This window comes from Aegilops tauschii, chromosome 5 (genome assembly GCF_002575655.3).
Source record: "Aegilops tauschii subsp. strangulata cultivar AL8/78 chromosome 5, Aet v6.0, whole genome shotgun sequence".
NCBI classification, from domain to species: Eukaryota; Viridiplantae; Streptophyta; class Magnoliopsida; order Poales; family Poaceae; genus Aegilops; species Aegilops tauschii.
The window spans coordinates 457,376,448-457,394,275 of NC_053039.3; the positions used below are offsets into that span (position 1 = coordinate 457,376,448).

At 43.0% G+C, this 17,828-nt stretch overlaps 3 protein-coding genes across 5 annotated transcripts; 1 reads left to right on the top strand and 2 right to left on the bottom strand.

The window, feature by feature from the left end:
• Positions 1 to 614: 614 nt before the first annotated feature.
• Positions 615 to 3,004, top strand: LOC109752569 (uncharacterized). Of its 2 annotated transcripts, none has more exons than XM_020311470.4 (4): positions 615 to 815; positions 955 to 1,055; positions 2,276 to 2,334; positions 2,418 to 3,004. In XM_020311470.4, the coding sequence occupies exons 2-4, from the start codon at positions 957 to 959 to the stop codon at positions 2,758 to 2,760; spliced, it is 501 nt and encodes a 166-aa protein (XP_020167059.1). In that variant the 5' UTR covers positions 615 to 815; positions 955 to 956; the 3' UTR covers positions 2,761 to 3,004. The 2 variants fall into 2 exon arrangements, with proteins under 2 accessions (XP_020167059.1, XP_020167060.1); XM_020311471.4 differs by having other exon boundaries at positions 698 to 820.
• Positions 3,005 to 3,238: 234 nt separating this feature from the next.
• Positions 3,239 to 11,777, bottom strand: LOC109752562 (probable anion transporter 5, chloroplastic). The gene is made up of 15 exons (XM_020311463.4): positions 11,103 to 11,777; positions 10,229 to 10,374; positions 9,472 to 9,571; positions 8,874 to 8,926; positions 8,152 to 8,226; positions 7,830 to 7,910; positions 7,695 to 7,753; positions 6,663 to 6,763; positions 5,567 to 5,682; positions 4,973 to 5,009; positions 4,710 to 4,805; positions 4,331 to 4,472; positions 4,196 to 4,248; positions 3,711 to 3,797; positions 3,239 to 3,610 (listed from the first exon to the last, which is right to left on the bottom strand). The coding sequence occupies exons 1-15, from the start codon at positions 11,478 to 11,480 to the stop codon at positions 3,482 to 3,484; spliced, it is 1,653 nt and encodes a 550-aa protein (XP_020167052.1). The 5' UTR covers positions 11,481 to 11,777; the 3' UTR covers positions 3,239 to 3,481.
• Positions 11,778 to 11,829: 52 nt separating this feature from the next.
• Positions 11,830 to 17,566, bottom strand: LOC109752563 (cysteine--tRNA ligase CPS1 homolog, chloroplastic/mitochondrial). 2 transcript variants are annotated; one of them, XM_073498123.1, is made up of 9 exons: positions 17,093 to 17,566; positions 16,484 to 16,547; positions 15,929 to 16,122; positions 14,556 to 14,726; positions 14,156 to 14,437; positions 13,955 to 14,080; positions 12,664 to 12,864; positions 12,391 to 12,492; positions 11,830 to 12,235 (listed from the first exon to the last, which is right to left on the bottom strand). In XM_073498123.1, exons 3-9 carry the CDS (start codon positions 16,010 to 16,012, stop codon positions 11,996 to 11,998), a joined length of 1,206 nt encoding a protein of 401 aa, XP_073354224.1. In that variant the 5' UTR covers positions 16,013 to 16,122; positions 16,484 to 16,547; positions 17,093 to 17,566; the 3' UTR covers positions 11,830 to 11,995. The 2 variants fall into 2 exon arrangements, with proteins under 2 accessions (XP_073354224.1, XP_020167053.2); XM_020311464.4 differs by having other exon boundaries at positions 15,929 to 16,090; positions 17,093 to 17,561.
• Between the last annotated feature and the right edge of the window lie 262 nt (positions 17,567 to 17,828).

A 17,828-nucleotide genomic window follows, 5' to 3' on the forward strand; every position in this document is an offset into this window, starting at 1 on the left:
GTTTTGACATGAATTTTTGTTTTGCAGAACATAATGAAGTCTCTGTTCATACTTAGAAACGCAAGCTTTGGTCGAACTACATCATTTCATTACTATCATGGTGTGTAGTTCACTTGGCCAATATAAATAAAGTGCATTGTCAGTTTTAGAGTCCAAATTAAGATCATCAGGATATGCTATGTACTACTGGATATTACTTTGCTTTTGAAATAGAAAATATTTTGATCTTTTAAGTAAACAAGGGCCCCTTATTTCTGTTTTGCCCCTGGGCCCCATGTATCTATGGGCCGGCCCTGTCGACGACGACGACGAACTCCTTTCTTCATCCTCGAGTAGAAATGTGGACGGGTGATTTTTATTTTATTTTGGACAATGAAATGTTGGTGGGTGATGATGCGCTCTTGATCCTCATGCTGCTTCTGCTCTTGAACATGAGCTGAGTCAAACAAGAGCAGCAGGCAACAACTCCCTGGCAGATGGGCCCTGCCTGGCAGCCAGCCCAAATCGAAGCCGATGGGAGCCAGTGGACCGCAGCCGCAGGAGCCGCCCACCTCGCCGTCTTCCATCTCGAACGGACCCGGCCCCGGCCCCAGCCGTCAGCCCCTCCTCGCACCAAAACCCTAGGACGGGACGGGCACGGCCGCGCCTCCCTCCCTCCACCCGAGCCTAGCCCACAGTCCACCGCGGAGCCCAAAACCCTAACCCCCCACCCCACCTCCCAACTATTAAAGCCTCCGCCCAAGAAATCCGGCGCACGCACGCTCGCCCCTCCTATCCCGTCATCTCTTTCCTCCCCCCTCGGCGCAGCAACAGAGGTACGGTACGGCCTGCCCCCTCCCCTCCCCCCCGCTCCGCCCCGCCCCGCCCTAGGGTTCCGGGTCCGCGGCCCAGATTTGGCCGCTTCCGCGCCCAGAAACCGCGCCTCACCCGTTTGCTTCGCCGGTTTCCGTGCAGAGATGGCGGCGCTGGCGACGGCGACGGCGGTCCACGGGAGCCAGGCGGCGGGCGCGCTGGCCGTCGCCGCGCAGAGGCTGCTGGTCCTCCTCGCTCTTGCGGTGAGCCTCCGGCGCCCCTCTCCACAACTTACTACCTCCGCCTTGTTATTGTGCCTGCGCGCGCTGCCTCCCTTGTTATTTCGTTTGTTGTTACGAGTTGCTACCAGATTGGCTCGTTGACCGTGATTCCAGCGCCCGTGGAATCGAATTTCCTTTGTTCGTTAGGCGAGGCAAGGTGTGGTTTGCGTTCCTGAGGGTTTGACCCAAGGAATCCGGCTGGCTTGGCCCCTAGATCTGGAGGTGTATGCCCTTGACCGTAATGCTTAGGCAATTTTGGCCTCTGTGTCCTGCTAAACAGTGCTTGTTTCGTTTCCGCGGTTGGTTTCTGCGACTAGATCTAGGCAGATCTAGGTGGCTGCATTAGGGGAGGTACGGTTGCAGGTGCAAACCTAGGCCAGTACATTGTGCCAACACAGAAAAATATCTGTCTGCATTGCATCAGGGCAGGTGTTGATGATTCCAGGCCTCAACTCTGCCAAGCCTCAAGAAGAAGATTGTTATTGTAGGGTTTTGCCAGTTGTAGAGCACGATGATTACCCAAAACTACTTTCGGCGCTTGGACTCCACCTGTGTCCCATCATGGAGCGCTTTTTTTTGTTTCCGAGTGTCATTCGGACTCGGGACGTGGGTTTGTTACCGTGCCCTGTTTGGTTAGAGCAGTAAATGATGCTGTGAATAAGGTTTAGGTGGGCGAATGGATAACGGTTACCGTTACAGTGGTAGTTTCCTAGCAATTGTCGCGTGTGATTGGCCGTAGGTTCACTCCACTATATAAAAAAAGGTTAGGTTCTCAGTTATGTTTTTGGCAGTGTTTTATTAAGTTCCAATAAAATTATTGTGATTACGTTTGCTGTTGGGAATTAGCTCTTACGGAAGCCCTTCAATTAATTTAATTAAAAAAAGTATGTACTGTGGCTGTTGAATGAGTGTCGTATTTGCGGAAAGCCTAGGCAGGGTTTTTTGTGATGTTAACGGAAACACCCAAACTGGTTTTATTGAAAATCCCTGCACTGTGACTGTAGAATTAAATGTCATCTCTTATGTCAATAATAAATAAAATTGTAGTGCCGTGGTTATTCTGTATACCAAGGGATTGCTTACTGATCATGGTTGAATAAGCTTTTGTATATGCATTTATTTATATCATCGAATTGTTATGATAACCTTATTTCTTATTACTACCTATCTTCCTGTGCTGATGTGACTTGAATCATGTTCAGATGGAAGCTGTAAACAATGGAGCCGATATCTTCACTGAAGACCAGCAAGAAATTATCAAGTAAATTCATTACCCTATTCTGCATATGACTTCCACTGCAATGTATAGTTTTCTGTTGCTGACTGGTTTGTGCAATGCTTTAGGCAATTTGGCAGAATCAAATCCGAGACTGTGCCTGAGAACAAGGATGCAGGGTCTGATGACGATGACGACGATGATGAAGATGAGGATGATGAAACTGGTGATGCTGATGATGATGATGCCGATGCTGGGGAAGACTTCTCAGGTGAAGAAGGCGAGGACGATGACGAGGACGACGACCCTGAGGCGAATGGCGACGACGCTGGTGCGGGGAGCGACGATGATGATGGTGATGACGATGATGATGATGGTGAAGATGGCGAGGATGACGACGATGATGATGAGGACGAGGATGAGGAGGACGAGGAAGATGAGGACCAGCCGCCGGCCAAGAAGAAGAAATGATCTGCCTTCCTGCTGTCAGTGTTTCAGTCCGTTAGTTTGTCTGCTGTCTAGATGATGATTGAGCGGGTCTGGTACACACCGACCTATGTAGCTTCTGTGTCGTGGTGGTTTGGTGTCTCATAGGGTAGAACATTGAACTTCTAATGTTGTTTCCTGCGTTGTGCAAGTAGTCTTAACATTTCGGTGTTGATGTGCTGTGTTTATTGGAGCTGTGATACCATTCAATCTAATTCTTGTTACTCCATGTTGTCACATGTGCTTTGAATGGCTTTTGGGTTCAACTTGTATGAAATCCAATTTCTTTATGCTTCTTGTGAGTGAATAATCAGAGTTTGTATGACTGCTATCTGAATGTTTGGATTTGGATAACCTGGAAGGAAAAGGCGCGTCAATCTAACAGAAGAACCGAAGAAGCATTTGAGACATTCCGTTCTCGCGATCTCAGTGTTTCAGGATGGGACAACAGAGCTCCCAGCAATGGAAAACAGTGACAGGCACTTCCATTCCAAAATTGTGCCAGAACATAACTAAACATACGTGCACCGCAGAAAAGGCCTATACAACATACAGAGATCTCTACCGTATATGGACGCCCATGCGGCATGTACATACACTGTCTACTTGTTCCTACCAGTCTATCCAGTGCCCAGGAGCTCACACAAATTTGCTGGGCAGGGTGAGCTAAACTCCCAACGGATTTTCCTTCTGAATGGCCCTTTGACTACTGATTACTCTCTCTTAACGACTCTGATGCCAACTTGTTGAAATCCTGGGGCTCGCTGCTGGCAAATGTCAACCAGACGGCAGTGCCCGTTAAGTAGAAGAAGATCGAAGGAGCAAAGAGCGACATCTGCACATATACAAAAGACGATAATGAGTTGTTAGAATGATACGTGATAGAAAATACAGGTCAAGGAGATGGATCAGATTTGTGGTGTTGGCAAGCATACACTCCAAGAATGAGTTGTGTCGACAAGATAGCCGACTAGCGCCACACCAACGATTCCAGGCACGGCCCCTACGGTGTTTGTGATTCCCTGGAATGCAAAGGCAGTGAGTCAACAAATACCAATAGAAGAAATCGCCTTTTTCTTTTGCCAACTCTGCTTCCCCTTTCCACCGTTTGAATTATACAGACTCGTTAGAGATTGGCACTGAAACTACCAAAAGTGAAAACTCTAGGATGCGTTTAGACAAGGGATATTCCTCTGGAAATGTTTAGCATTTATCAGCATCAGATAAATCTGAAGGGTTTTGATTCCGAATCCCTGTCCAGGGTTTGATATAGTAACACAATTACAACCAACTATCTGGTCCAAACAAAGGGGGAAAGAGAGCAAGGAATTTTGTTTTCTTTTTACCATCCCATTTTTACAAGACAAACGCAGAAAAATCCTGAAGAGTTTTAATACCAAATATAAGTTGCATGCCTTACCAGGAGAATGCTTGCATATTCACGTGATATATCTTGATGGGTGCAATAAAGACCTGTTTGTAAGCAAAAACATTAAGATTTTGGACCTTGGAAACATGGCAGGAAAAAGAATGGATGCAAGCTTAGCACAATTACCTGATAATGCGAAGTTGGAGAGTGATATACCACCCGTAAGGAAAGCAACAACTACCCAGGGAGGGAGTCCAAGATCGACAGAGGAAAGCATCATAAAAGCTGCAGGTGACAGAAACGCAATTGCTTGACATATTTTCCGTACCTACAAAAGAAATTAATCAACTTAGACTCAACTTTTTCATTATCCTGTAAAAAGGCCTTATTTACACAAGAAAACTGGACATCTCATGGCAATTTGCAGTGATGATTTTTAAACATTCCAACCTTTACAAATGAACTCTAGGAGCATCCATATAGGAACCTAATAAAGGGGGCCAACTAAAATCAGAGCAAGCAGATTTTTATTTATTCCTTTTTCATCTTCAAGGCAATGATTTACCTTTGTGGTGTCAACTCCACTTGATATCAAGTTGTCTGCAAAAGGTGCTGCAATAGATGTAATAACCATCGAGCCCAAAGGAGGAAGAATTGACACCTACAACAAATACCAAATATGGGACTTCATAAGACATGAGACTGGAGCAGTAGTCGTAAATGAAAAACAAGGACACGACATGATCACATAGTAAGAACGAGGAGGGATATGAGGCTTTCACTACAAGGGTGTTCCTGTAATTATAAGAAATGAAAGCATGTACATACCCATGCAGCGTCTGTCAAGTTCAAGTTTAGCTCCTCACTGCATAAGAATTGAACAGGAATATATCACAAAAAAGCAAGGACGTTGTTACAAATATTTAACATAATGTGCTGAACAGCAGAAAGAAGATTGGATTCCTCCAAACATTTTGCTGGACTTCTAAAGCATCATTAAATTGACGTATCACAACAAATGCAACTATGATATGAAAGCAGCTATGCAATACAGCGACCCGTGAATCTATAATGTCCAGTCTCAACTTGAGCACAAGTTTCAGAAAATTTATGTGTAAAAATCTCCTGTTTTATTTGGTTCTATCTTTGTTGAAGTCAATCCACTTTCAGAAAACTGAACTGAACGAGTAGGAAAAGTGTGCACATGCAAGAAAGTTGTTCATATAGGGTGTTAACACACTGAAAAGTTAGTGAACGAAATCCTAGCAATTTGATCTCAATAGTAGCACCAAAATGTTGAATAGTAAAAGAAATAGGTGTGTCCAACTCACTAGGGACAGTTCATGAAAATAAGACAGTTGGTTAATCGAAAGGGGATACACTGAGTGAAAAATGACAACACAAATATGCAAAGTGCCAAACCTAAAGAATGTTGGAAGCCAAGACAAGCAAGTATAGTGGCCCCAGCTTCCACAAAAGTGAGTGTATATCATTGCCCACACTGCCTTGCTTTTAAAGAATTCCCCCCAGGGCACATCCTACAACACAAAGGATAAAACTTGCTATATCAGTAATGTTTGTGAATCAAGCACCTACACTATTTAATACATAATAATGCATCACTCCCACCAACAGGGTCACCTTATTTTATTGGGAGTTATAAATTACATCTACAGCTAAGTGAAATAGGTCACAGCACTCGTGCTGAACTGTTGCTTGATGGGGGAAAGCCCAACATGTACTATATACAACTTCCAAACAGGGAAAGGCTCAGTGGTATGCCTTTAATGTCATGCAAGTTAACAAAAGCATAGTTATGTGCTGTAGTTAGACCAAGATGGCCATGTGATACAGGTGAAAAATTCCTTATCTGGAAGGCACAGTTTTCGTTGGTTTGTTGGCTCATCGTTATTACAAAATGATGTCTTCCAAGTACAGTGAGCATCTTTCTGCAACCCCACTGAAGTCTATAGCAGCATTTATATTTGGCAGTCTCACCACACAGCAGCAACAGACTAGCAGAACAGTCTATTGGCTATTCTGGGCATATAGTAAACAAAACTAAGAATGGCATGTAAACAAAGAGATTAAAATAAATTTTCATTTGAGCAAATTAAATTGCAGAAGCTAGCACAAAATCTACACCAATGATAGTTTCGATTATATTGCACATACTAACTACTTGAGAGGATTCTCGAGTCTTCACACTTTTACAACAGCAAACAGTTCAGACAAATTCACAATTTGAAACACTCTAGCAACCAACATATTTCTTGCAAATGAACTGAAAAGTTTCTCAGATCATTTGATGTAGTTTGGTGTATCCCACGAACTAAAAAGGCTACCACATTAGTTGATGTATCTTGATTCTGGAACTTTTTCATCGATCTCACAACTTTGTAACACTTTTAACTTGATTCATGTCTTCTATGTTCTAACAAAGAGGTTAAGTGACATGCCAATAGCTACTTTTCAACTGGTGGAAAAAACTCTGTAGTGAATCTGTCAGCTCTCAAACCTTTAGTGAGTCTGTCATCTCTTCAAGTGATGAGTCCGATGACTTTGAAGGCACAGATGATGAGATATGACCATTAGATCCAGCAGAAGTATTTTCAAGATCTGTAAAGTAGATGATATTTTCAGGTATTGTAGTTGAAATTTTGTACTTATTGCGCAGAAATAGTAAGATCGTAATGAACAAATATTTTTAGCAAACAGGTACAGCTAAGCTCATAGAATACTTAATACTAAACATATTGAATGCTATTTTGTAATAGTATCAATAAATCTAGTGCAAACCACACTCAAAACATAATCATGCAACCATATTGGTTAGTACATCAAATCAATTTGGAACTACCAAATTTGAGGTAGTCCTCAATGTATCTGCTGCACAACTGAAATTTCTCATATTTAAAACTGATTAGTGTTAGATTGAAAGGATGATTTTCTGACATAAATCCATGTCAGCATCACATTGATCTCCCTTTTCTCTCTTCCAGTTTAACAGCTGCTTAATAGACTACATGGGTGACGCTTTGCTTCTCTCTTTTTTGGGGGGAATTTTTCAAGTTACCTTGATGCTCAAACAGTCAGAAGCGCACATATAGGATTTGCCACGATACGTAAACTTGGGTCAGGCATGGCACTTATGTTAGATCAAACTTGACATAGAGGTTATGAAGACCAGATTGTACAATCATGATCACAAGATCAAACCAAACCAACAACCTGGCTATACAAGGTTGCCAAATATTCTACAGTTCATATACGATCACACAAACCAAGATGGTTTGGGTAATTGCATCAAGCTATGATTTTTCACTAGATATGTCATATCTGCTTATGAAAAAAAACACAATGATATCATTAAGGCCACAATATGATTCCTTCAGCTAAACTAGCATGCCACAATTCATTTTCTTCTATAAACACATACAAACGGAGTATATTGAAAAAGAGATATGATTAGAAGTAACATTCATTGCAAGTTTCAATGGACAGTTTCTATCATGGTTGTTAAGACTTGTAAAAATAGATGTGCACTTACTTAATATGTCTTCATTGTCACCTGGCTGTAGTTCTTGTACAGATTCAAATACTAGACACCTGTGGAAATGAAAGAAGATGAAGCTAAACCAGAAGAAATATTCAATTATGTGCTGCTAAGAATTTTTTTGCTTACCATATAATTCCAAGAAGACCAAATATGTAAAAGACAGATTCCCAGCCAAGGTTCTGAATGATGGGAGGGGCGAACAGAAGTCTGTAATATTATCATAGACCAGGAGTTAACTATCTCGTACCATTGTCAATTAAGTTATGTAACATAATGTCATACAGTCAAAATGCAATGCAATGTTGTTTTAGAACCAAGCAAAAAGTTACATCAGGTTACAAAGGTCTGATAATCTATCAGGATTTCTGTAAAGATGAAAGTTTCTGCTTAGACCCCAAAACTTTTACGTGCATCTGAATATATCTAGAAAATACTGCAAAACACTTACCCTAAGACACTTCCAAAGGCTAAACCACCAAAAACAACAGAAACCGCTCTTGATCTTTCTTGAAGAGGAATGGTCCTGCATGTGCAGCCATAGCAGTTAAACATGCAATAATAATGTATGAGAATGATGCTTCTCAAGTTTAATATGTTTATTCTATATTCTTCCAGAGAGCAGCAATAATTCTACTGCCCTCTATCATGTTCAATAGAATTAAGATCTCAGCAGGGAGATGAAGGTAGTTTTCTATTGGATTTCCTTTAAGCATAGAACAAGTAATACATAGTTCTTTTTTCTTTCATAAACGTGTCAACAGAGACGCTACATCATATCCACAGTTCCACACCAATGGCAACTGAACCATTGAGAAAGTTATGCAATATAATCGTCATAAAAAATCCAGAATAAGACGTACATCAATCTTTTGTGTATTTCAATAAAAGAACGTGAATAGCTGCCACCTGCGATTTAGCGCAGGTAGCTAAAAAAGAATCCATCTAAACATTAAATATCCACAAAAACAATGCCAATACACTAGTTAGCTAGCGAAGAGTGTGTAGTCACAAGATTCACCATCATCGATACAGGGTATTTCTAATAAATATCTCTACAACTACATGAGAACCCTGAAATTCCTCCTTAAAATTTTAGGAAGCAGCCTGAAATTCACATGAAGGAGATGTAAATGGTAGCCTGCGTCCGAGGAGAAGGTATTTTAGGCTTACCGTGCAATTAAATCTGTAGCTGCTGATGGTGAGACTCCTTCTCCAATGCCTACCTAGCATACCAACAAAGTTAAAATGAATAAATACAAGGATAATATTTAAATAGTAAATTATTACTAGGAACACTCCCCGTACGGACATTTAGATGTGATAAAGAAACTAGGTATTGTCATCGCATGGGAATGCTCCAAAAACCAAAGTTGACATGCAGGTATTGCAATAATGCATGGGGTGCTTCATATGGTAAGGTGGAGGGACACTTATTTGCACCAAAACACATTTTTATACATAAATATGATACACCTGCCACCTGGAAATGTGCATATGAAATAATATAGCAATCATCATCTTAACAAAATGTTTTTATAGGTAACCCAATCTATGCTAATTTATGCTAAGAATACACAGAAACGTTAACCCAAATAATAACAGCCATCACTCTCGGATGAAAGTATGCTTTGTAAGGGTATGTGTTCCTAATACAAAAATGAAACCAATTGTACAAAACATGGTAAAAAAAAGCACAAAAGAAGTTAAGTGTACCGGATCATATGTGAACAAGAAGTTTCTAGAGGCTAACTAATGAGTAGAGGTATACCAGAATCCTTGATAACACAAGTCCTGGCATGAATCCAGCTACAACAGGAATAACAGCTGTGGCCAAAGACCACACAAGAACACCGGCCTTAAGCACTGTCCTGCAATTAGCATATGAGAAAAACAATTATTGCAATATGAAAATGAATAATATGCATTATATGAGAAATATAAGATGAGAAAAAGCATATGATCAAATTATAAGAGATGGCCTTTGAGTTATGCAAGAAGCGCCTGCTAAACAAGTTACATGCTTGTTTCTTAATTCATCTATTGTTGGTTTACGCCTTTGAATTTTTGTGGCTAAGAATTTAACAGAGTCAAGCTAGACTGATAACATAAAAATATGCAACCGGAAAAGAGGCAAAATAACATTATAAAGCCAGGTAGAACTCACAAACCATATTATACTCCCTCCTATCCATAATAAGTGTCGCAGGTTTGAACTAAGATTGAACTAACCTTAGTTCAAAACCGCGACACTTATTTTGAATTGGAGGGAGTAGCATTTAGCACATCATACTTCTCTTTTACATTTTTCCTTACCTACTACACTTAGTCTAAAGATTCTTCCGATGGAAGAAACAACTGTCATCATGACATTTAACTTTTATTTGGGACAATGCCATATTAGAGTCAACAGCAGTCAATAACTATACCTATGATGCAAAAAAAATCTTTGTATATGCAAAATCAAAGATAACTTTGTATTTGTATTTATAAAATGTACAGGAGGCTTTTTGTTACCCCAAACAAACCTTCCACCAATCAATTTTGCCAGCCAGCCCCCAGGTAGTTGACTCAAAGCATAGCCCCAAAAGAATGATGATTGAACTAGGCCAGCAGTCGATGAGCTCCAACCATACTGATGTGACATTGGAATAATCGCAACACTCAAGTTAACCTGAAAAGTAAGAGTAGTTGCATTTAGCAGAAATTGCTGAGGAAACAAAAACCTAGATAAGCTACACATAGAAGTAATTAGCTACGCTAAGCGAAGAAGCGCATATCAAGACCGCATTAACAACCTTGAGCAAGTTAGATGTTTTGCCAGTGAGACAATTAATGGTGCAGAAACACTTTGGTCGACATCGACAGCGACAAAAAAAAAACCCTGGTCTATGGATGCAGACCAATGCCAGAACGGATATCACACAACTTGACACCATGTTTCGTATGGATTTTTTTTTTTTTTTGAGTTGTGTTTGATATGGAATTTACCATTAAGCAAAGTCATAAGACGAGAATTCCAACCGGTATCCTTGAGCTGAAGTTTCTCAGTGTTACGCCGTCTCAGCTGTGTGTATATGCGGCTAGAGGAAAACAGAAAGAAAACACCACCCCCAAGTATCTAGACATGTTCAGCGGCACAGATACGCGGTGGTAGATCGTAATCGCTTGCTTTCATCATGAGCAAAATCGTTATTGGCATTCGCCCCAATGCGACGCGTGCATTTCTGTCAACACTTTGACGCAACAACGCTGCTTAATTCAGTCTAGCTGCGTCTTCCGTTTCTCCGATTTGCTCTCGCGGGCCACCGCAAGGCGTGTCATTAGCACCGTCCGTGCTACTGGACAGAGGCTAATTAAGCAGTAGCGGCAGTAAGAAATGCAACGAGAGAGAGCAAGCACCTTGTCCATGTTGCAGATGACGAAGGCGAGGGAGGTGGCGCCGATGAGCCTGTAGCGCTCGGGCAGCCCCTCCCAGGGCGGCCACCGCAGCTCCAGCGCCCCGTCCACCTCCTCCTCCTCAAACTCCTCCGCGGGCGCGTCCCCTCCCCCCTTCTTCTCCGCCGCAACCTCCGGGACCACGGAGCGCTTCTCCAAGGCGCCCGCGGGCCCGCCCCCGCCGTCCCTGGAGGAGAACCGCCTCACGGCCCCGCGGCGCCGGTGCGGGAGGACGAGCAGGCGCGGCGGGAGCATGCGGAGGGCCTGGTGGCGGCGGCGGGGCCCGGCGAGGGGGAGGAGGCAGCGCTCGGGCTGCAGCGCGGAGGAGGCCGCCATCGCCATGGCCGCTTCGCTCGGGCTAGGGAGCGAGGCGAGCTAGACGTGGTGCTGCAGTGGGGTTTGAAATTGCTCAGTAAGGTTTTGGAGAGGAGGGGAGGCGTACACGCGGCGAGGGGCGGAACGAGCGGCCATGGGCAGCGGAGCAAGCGTGTCGTGCGCCACTGCTCCGCGGCGGGGAGGGGACGGCGACGAGCGTGTGGCTGGGGTCGCCCCTCAGCCACCGACGGGTGGGACCATGCCCCGATACGGTCACGTGGAAACCGTTGCTACTCTACTTGGCTTGCCACCACCTCCTTTGGCAGCCAGGAAAAAGAAGAAGATGCTCGATTATTTATGCTTTCTGGCTCAATTGTTTTGTTGGCATCCATCAAAACTCTCTTCATTTCATTTCAAAGGCCTACGCAGTACATTCCTCCGTCTCCATCGGAACTTCTTTTGTTGAATTCCCAAATCACAGATCCTCGATTACATACATTGCGGTTTCACAAAACTGTCTAAGACGGTGCCTCGCTGGAGGTTCATTTACTGCTCTTGGCAGCCACGGGCTGCTCCGAGGCCGGCACGGAGGGCCTCCAGGCGGTGCCGTCGGGCCCGTCCATGAGGGCAACGCCGAGGGCTGCCAGCTCGTCCCGGATCTCGTCCGACCGACCGAACTGCTTCGCCTTCCTCGCCGCCGTCCGCTCCTCGATCTTCTGCAGCACCTGCTCCTCGGTGACGCCCGCCCTCCGCAGCGCCTTCTCCCGCAGCTGCTGCAGCGCCTGAGAAACAACAGCACAAGGTTTGTCATCGTCCGTAGAGCATCAACACTAGAATGCACGGCATGGAACAACATCTGTCTTCTTCACCAGAACCAAGAATCACAACAGTGACCACCAATCCGCTGTTTTCAGTTCACAGATAACACGGCGCTCACCTCATGGTAGCTAGAGGGCATCAGCCCTAGGACAGAAAGCACCATTCTCACTTTCTCTTCCAAGACCGCGAGCGATTCCAGCCGTTTCTCCTGCTTCTTTCCCTGACCAAACACAACACCAGAGCAAAGAAAGTAGTCAAGGCGACTCGTACTTCTACCTTTGTCTAACAGCGGCGCAACTCATTCAGACAGACACTACCTGAGTAGCAGTAGTGCTGAGTAGAGTAGTGAATCTAAAATGTGCCTTCACAAGTTTATTATCACTGACTTTACCTTACGAGTATGCAGCAAATCATTCATAACTTTCAACGGCTCGGAAATAGCAGCCAGCGCCACCGAAGTGTGAAGATCATCGGACATCGAGGTCTCGAAATCCTCGTGAAGCTTCTCGATGCAGTGCGTGGTAGTAAAAGGTAGTGAACCTCCGCTACTGCTTTGGTCCTGCTGGGTGCTTTCTTCACAATCACGCAATGTCTGTATGTAGGAAATGATTCAGCGTAAGGCCATGAATTACAAGTAATGGCATTTAAAATATCACCTGATGAAATAACAAGAATGGGAAATGTAACTTTCAGTGCCAACACAAGTCGAGAGTTCCGACTAGTCAGGCACAAGGAGCAATTTCATAGTCTCAGGCATGGATACAAAAGCTACCCGTTGTAGGCTGTAAACTAACTGACTTCAGCCAGAGACACACAGCGACTACTACTGTACTCCCATGGATTCTAAAACAACACTGTCGAGTGGCACCATGTGGAAGCACAAGACCATGGCTGAAATAATAACTCTAAATTTTGGGCTGATCTGTCAGCACTTCTAAACAGGCAGGATAAAATTAGGGAGGTCAAAATATAAAAATATATCAATTCAGGAAAAAAAAAGCAGTTCTTCAGATTAAGCCAGCCTAGGCCACAAAAGGCTCAGATTAAAATTTCTGACAAGGATAACAACATCCAGGGACAATCTCATAAGCTAGTCCAGGTTGAGCATTGATTATTCAGTTACTGAAAGTTGTACAGCAGAATTAGCATTGAAACCATGCTACAAGTCTGTTTCAAGAACATGAGACAAAAGGCATAGTGTATCTAACTAATAGTGAAATCGCTAAATTTGCTTCTAGATACGCAAGTACGTTGGCATAAGAATAACGGTGACCTTTTTGTGCATGCCATTGTAAGGTTCATTGCCATTATTTTTGTAGGAAGGTCACATTTGGAAAATGTACACAACCTTGTTATAAGAAAAGTCAAAATATGGAGGCCTGAAAATTTTGTGAGCTCCTGTATCCAAGGAAGTGATCCTCATATCCAACAGACGCCTACGATTTACAAGCAAATTCATATAAATAGGCTCAATGTTGTTTAAACTGGTTGGTGTTATTCGAACATTCCTGTAGCCACTACCCCAACATCCAGAGAGACCCATCGCTTCGATTTTGAAACAATATGCCATAGTATAGGCTAACAGCATATACAAACAGTTATTAAGCGTGTAAGCAATTCATGTGACCATAGTAGAAGATAGCAACAGTGCAAAGCCATGAACATATAAAGATAGAATATACCTGATAAGTGTAGTACAATCTATCCGATGCAACATTAAGCTGCTCTACTGTGTAGTTGATTGGGGACCTGTAGTGGGTACCAAGTAAGAACATCCTCAACGCAAGTGGGTGGTACAGCTCTATGACCTGAAAAGGTTGGCAATCTTTGAGAAAGCAGGGTTATAGTTATTCAGAAAATAAAGTATTCATGTGATGAATTACCTTGCGTATAGTGATAAAGTTACCAAGGGATTTAGACATTTTCTGGCCATTTACATTGACAAAACCATTGTGCACCCAGTAATTTATGCTGCTGTCACAACATGCGGCACGGCTTTGAGCGATTTCATTCTCATGATGTGGAAATATCAGGTCCTCCCCACCACCATGAATGTCAAAAGAATTGCCCAAGTATTGTGCACTCATGGCACTGCATTCGATGTGCCATCCTGGCCTACCCGGGCCCCAAGGGCTATCCCACCATGGTTCCCCATCTTTTGCAGCCTACAGTTCACACAGAATCAACTAACTTAGTGCTGAACTAAATATCTAAATCATCTCTTCACAGAGCAGACACAGAACAATCTACATATTGGAAATGGAGAAATGGGGCGTCTATTACCTTCCATAGAGCAAAATCAGCTGGGTTTTTCTTTCTATCGTCAACTGCAACCCTTTCACCGGCTCTATTATCATCTAGTTTTCGACCCGATAACTTCCCATATTCAGGAAAGTTGTCAACAGAGAAATAGACATCCCCACTTACTACATATGCACAACCATTATCGATGATCTGTTCCAAGAAAAATAGCATAAGAAAGGAAGTCAAACCAAAAGACAAGAACTCTATTATGACAACATTTATACTCTGAAAATATGAGAACTGCACGTGTCTGTTATTTATTTTGGATTTATGTAAACATATTATATAGGAACTAGAACTCAGATCAACAGTAAGAGATACTCCCTCTGTCCCACAATATAAGACGTTTTTGCAAGCTTACTGTTGATCTGAGTTCTAGTCTCCCCCTCTTAGGGGGAGACTAGTAGTAGAGGATCTCACATTAGGTGAGATCAATGAGATCAACCATAAAAATTCATATTTAGACATTCCAAAAAATTCTGAAATTAGTTGAGAACATACCTGCGGGGTGTGTCTACAACTTCGAAAAAAAAACAGCTCAATACTCGACGTACAGTTAGAGATTCAAAAAAGACAAATTTGAGTGTCAATAGTGGCAGCTTTGGGTGAATAGTATTTTGACACTATTCACATTCGATTTTGTCTTTTTCGTTTTTATTAGTGTAGGTCAAATTAGGAGCTGAAACTTTTGAGGTTCTACATCAAACATTGATGTGTGTCCACAATTTTTTTTTGAACATTTAAACATGTTTTGTATTTTCAAAAAAATTGTTCCCATTGATCTCACCTAATGTGAGATCCTATACTAGTCTCCCCCTCTTATATTGTGGGACAGAGGGAGTACTAAACATCAATAACACAAAGTATTGTTCTTCATGTCCACAGCTGCATATACAGAATTATATCACATCCAACATTGCCTTATACATTATACATGTGGAAAGAACTTAGTGCAATCTCAGGTTATTTTTTTTACATAAATGAAGAGGACGTGAGTATACTGAACGTAATGGCAAATTCCTAGGTTGTCACAGTAACAACCTACATTGAAAATGGATGTCCTTTGTGCAAGAATTCTATTTTTATTAGATAACCTGCTTAAAAATGAACCCCAATTGCATTGACCAACCCCATGAAAGCAGCACATCATAATGATAACAACCGAATGGTCTGGATGGATAAGAATATGTCCAAACAAGGGTTTTCAACCAAATATAGGACCAAATCCACTTAAGAAGGCTATTGCAGAAAGCAGTACAAAAACAAAAGATAAACACACACACACACACAATATAAAGTACTGCACACAAGACAGTACGACACCAATGAGCCACGTTACAAGTATAGCTTACCTGTTTTATCATGGTTACAATTTGATCAATGTGATCTGAAACACGGGGCTCCACAGATGGTGGTAGACATTGAAGATGAGCCATGTCCGACAGGAAATCATCTGAGTATCTTTTGCTTAAGCTAAAAGGATCTTCCCCCAATTGGTTAGCTCTTGCAATTATCTACAGAATTCCAGAAGTGCAACTCAGGTTTCCTGTGCAGATGCAATCGGTGTTTAAATTTTCTTTCTAGTTTTCCAGATAAACTAGCTTAATACAATTAGCAGCGAACTGAATGCAGTGGATATGAACTGATCAAACTAAATTCAGGGATTAGTCTGAAGTGAACAGTTCATATTACATGAGCATCCAAAGAAGATCTCTGCCTTCTCTATTTCAGTTCAGGTCATAAACATTTTTCTGGACGGTAATGGTATAATTTGACAAGTTTTAAATGGAGATGATGCAAGAGAAGCTATAAATACAATAATAGCATTTTTTGTTTAAATTGGTTTTAAAACTAAGAACCAAACATCACTGGTAGTTATATGCAAACAAATTTAACCTGAAAATCACCTTGTCATCGATGTCAGTAAAGTTCCGAACATAGCGTACTTCATAGTCCAAATAACGCAAGTACCTAAGATGGCCATAATTATATGTCAGGAGACCAAAGATAATCAGATGCAGTGCTTCCTATTCCCTACCTGGAAAAAAAATACTTGACGAAAACAAGAGAGGACCAAATGTTCTCTGGTGACATTACATGCATAGTGTTTTAGAATGCCAGACTATCAGCGGATGCGTAAGCCCATAGCCAAATTTTACTAGCATATTCAAGTTTAGTCGAATAACTGGACCGTTATAGCACAGTTTGCTATGGTGTTAATGTTAGAACTTCCTAAACTGAGCTGGGCATATCACAAAAATGGGTACTATTAAGTGTTAACTATCAAATGGAAGAATTGCTTCCTGCCTCTCCATCTAGAGATACACAGAGATAAAATGGCCTATGAAATTCAATTATTAGGTATTAGCATTGCTTTTACAGTTGCAAAATCGTTCCTGATTTCCACCATTTGACCCACACGAACACACTGGCACAAACACAGGACACAGCCAGGTGGACCAAAACTGCTGTCAAATCAGCAGCGCCGAGCCCAAATCAATAGTGGACGGGCGAACCTGAAGAGGACATCGAAGGCGACGTAGGCGCGGGCGTGGCCGATGTGGCTGTCGTCGTAGGGCGTGACGCCGCAGACGTACATGCCGACCTCCCCGCCGGGCGCGCGGGGACGGAACGGCTCCCTCCTCCTCGACCTCGTGTTGTACAGGTGCATGTCCCGGGCCTTCTCCGGGGCCTCGCCATTCGAGGAGGCGGCGGCGGAGCAGAAGAAGAGCTTGGCGGGGTGGGAAGGGAGGCGGCGGGGGCGAACGAGGGAGGGCAGTGCAAGGAAATCTCCGTGGCGCGGGAGGGCTCGGGAATGCGAGGAGAGGAGCATCGGGAACAGGCCGGTGGCGGCGCGCCTCGCCGCCGACGCCGCCGCCGCCGCCATCATGAGTGGGTCGTGAAGGCCGCACGCGCAGGGGCAGGATAGCGTTTTTTGGATTTTTAGTTTGCCCCCTAAGATTTCTGGATTATTGCAACATCTCTCCGGCACACTGTCAGTTTGGGTTTGGTCCAAAGCTAAGAGCATCTACAGCCGGATTTGGCAAATCCGACCCTTATACGTCCGTGGACGCGCCTGAGCACGCCCGCCGGCGCATTCGGACGGACCCTCATATTTTTGTCCCGGCATCCACATATCTCAATCCATGCAAATACATGCACGTCGATCATATAAGCCAAATGTCACACGTAAATAGCAAATGTTGGTACGAAGCATAGATAGTGTTTACATAAAATTTATTTTAAGTGTCA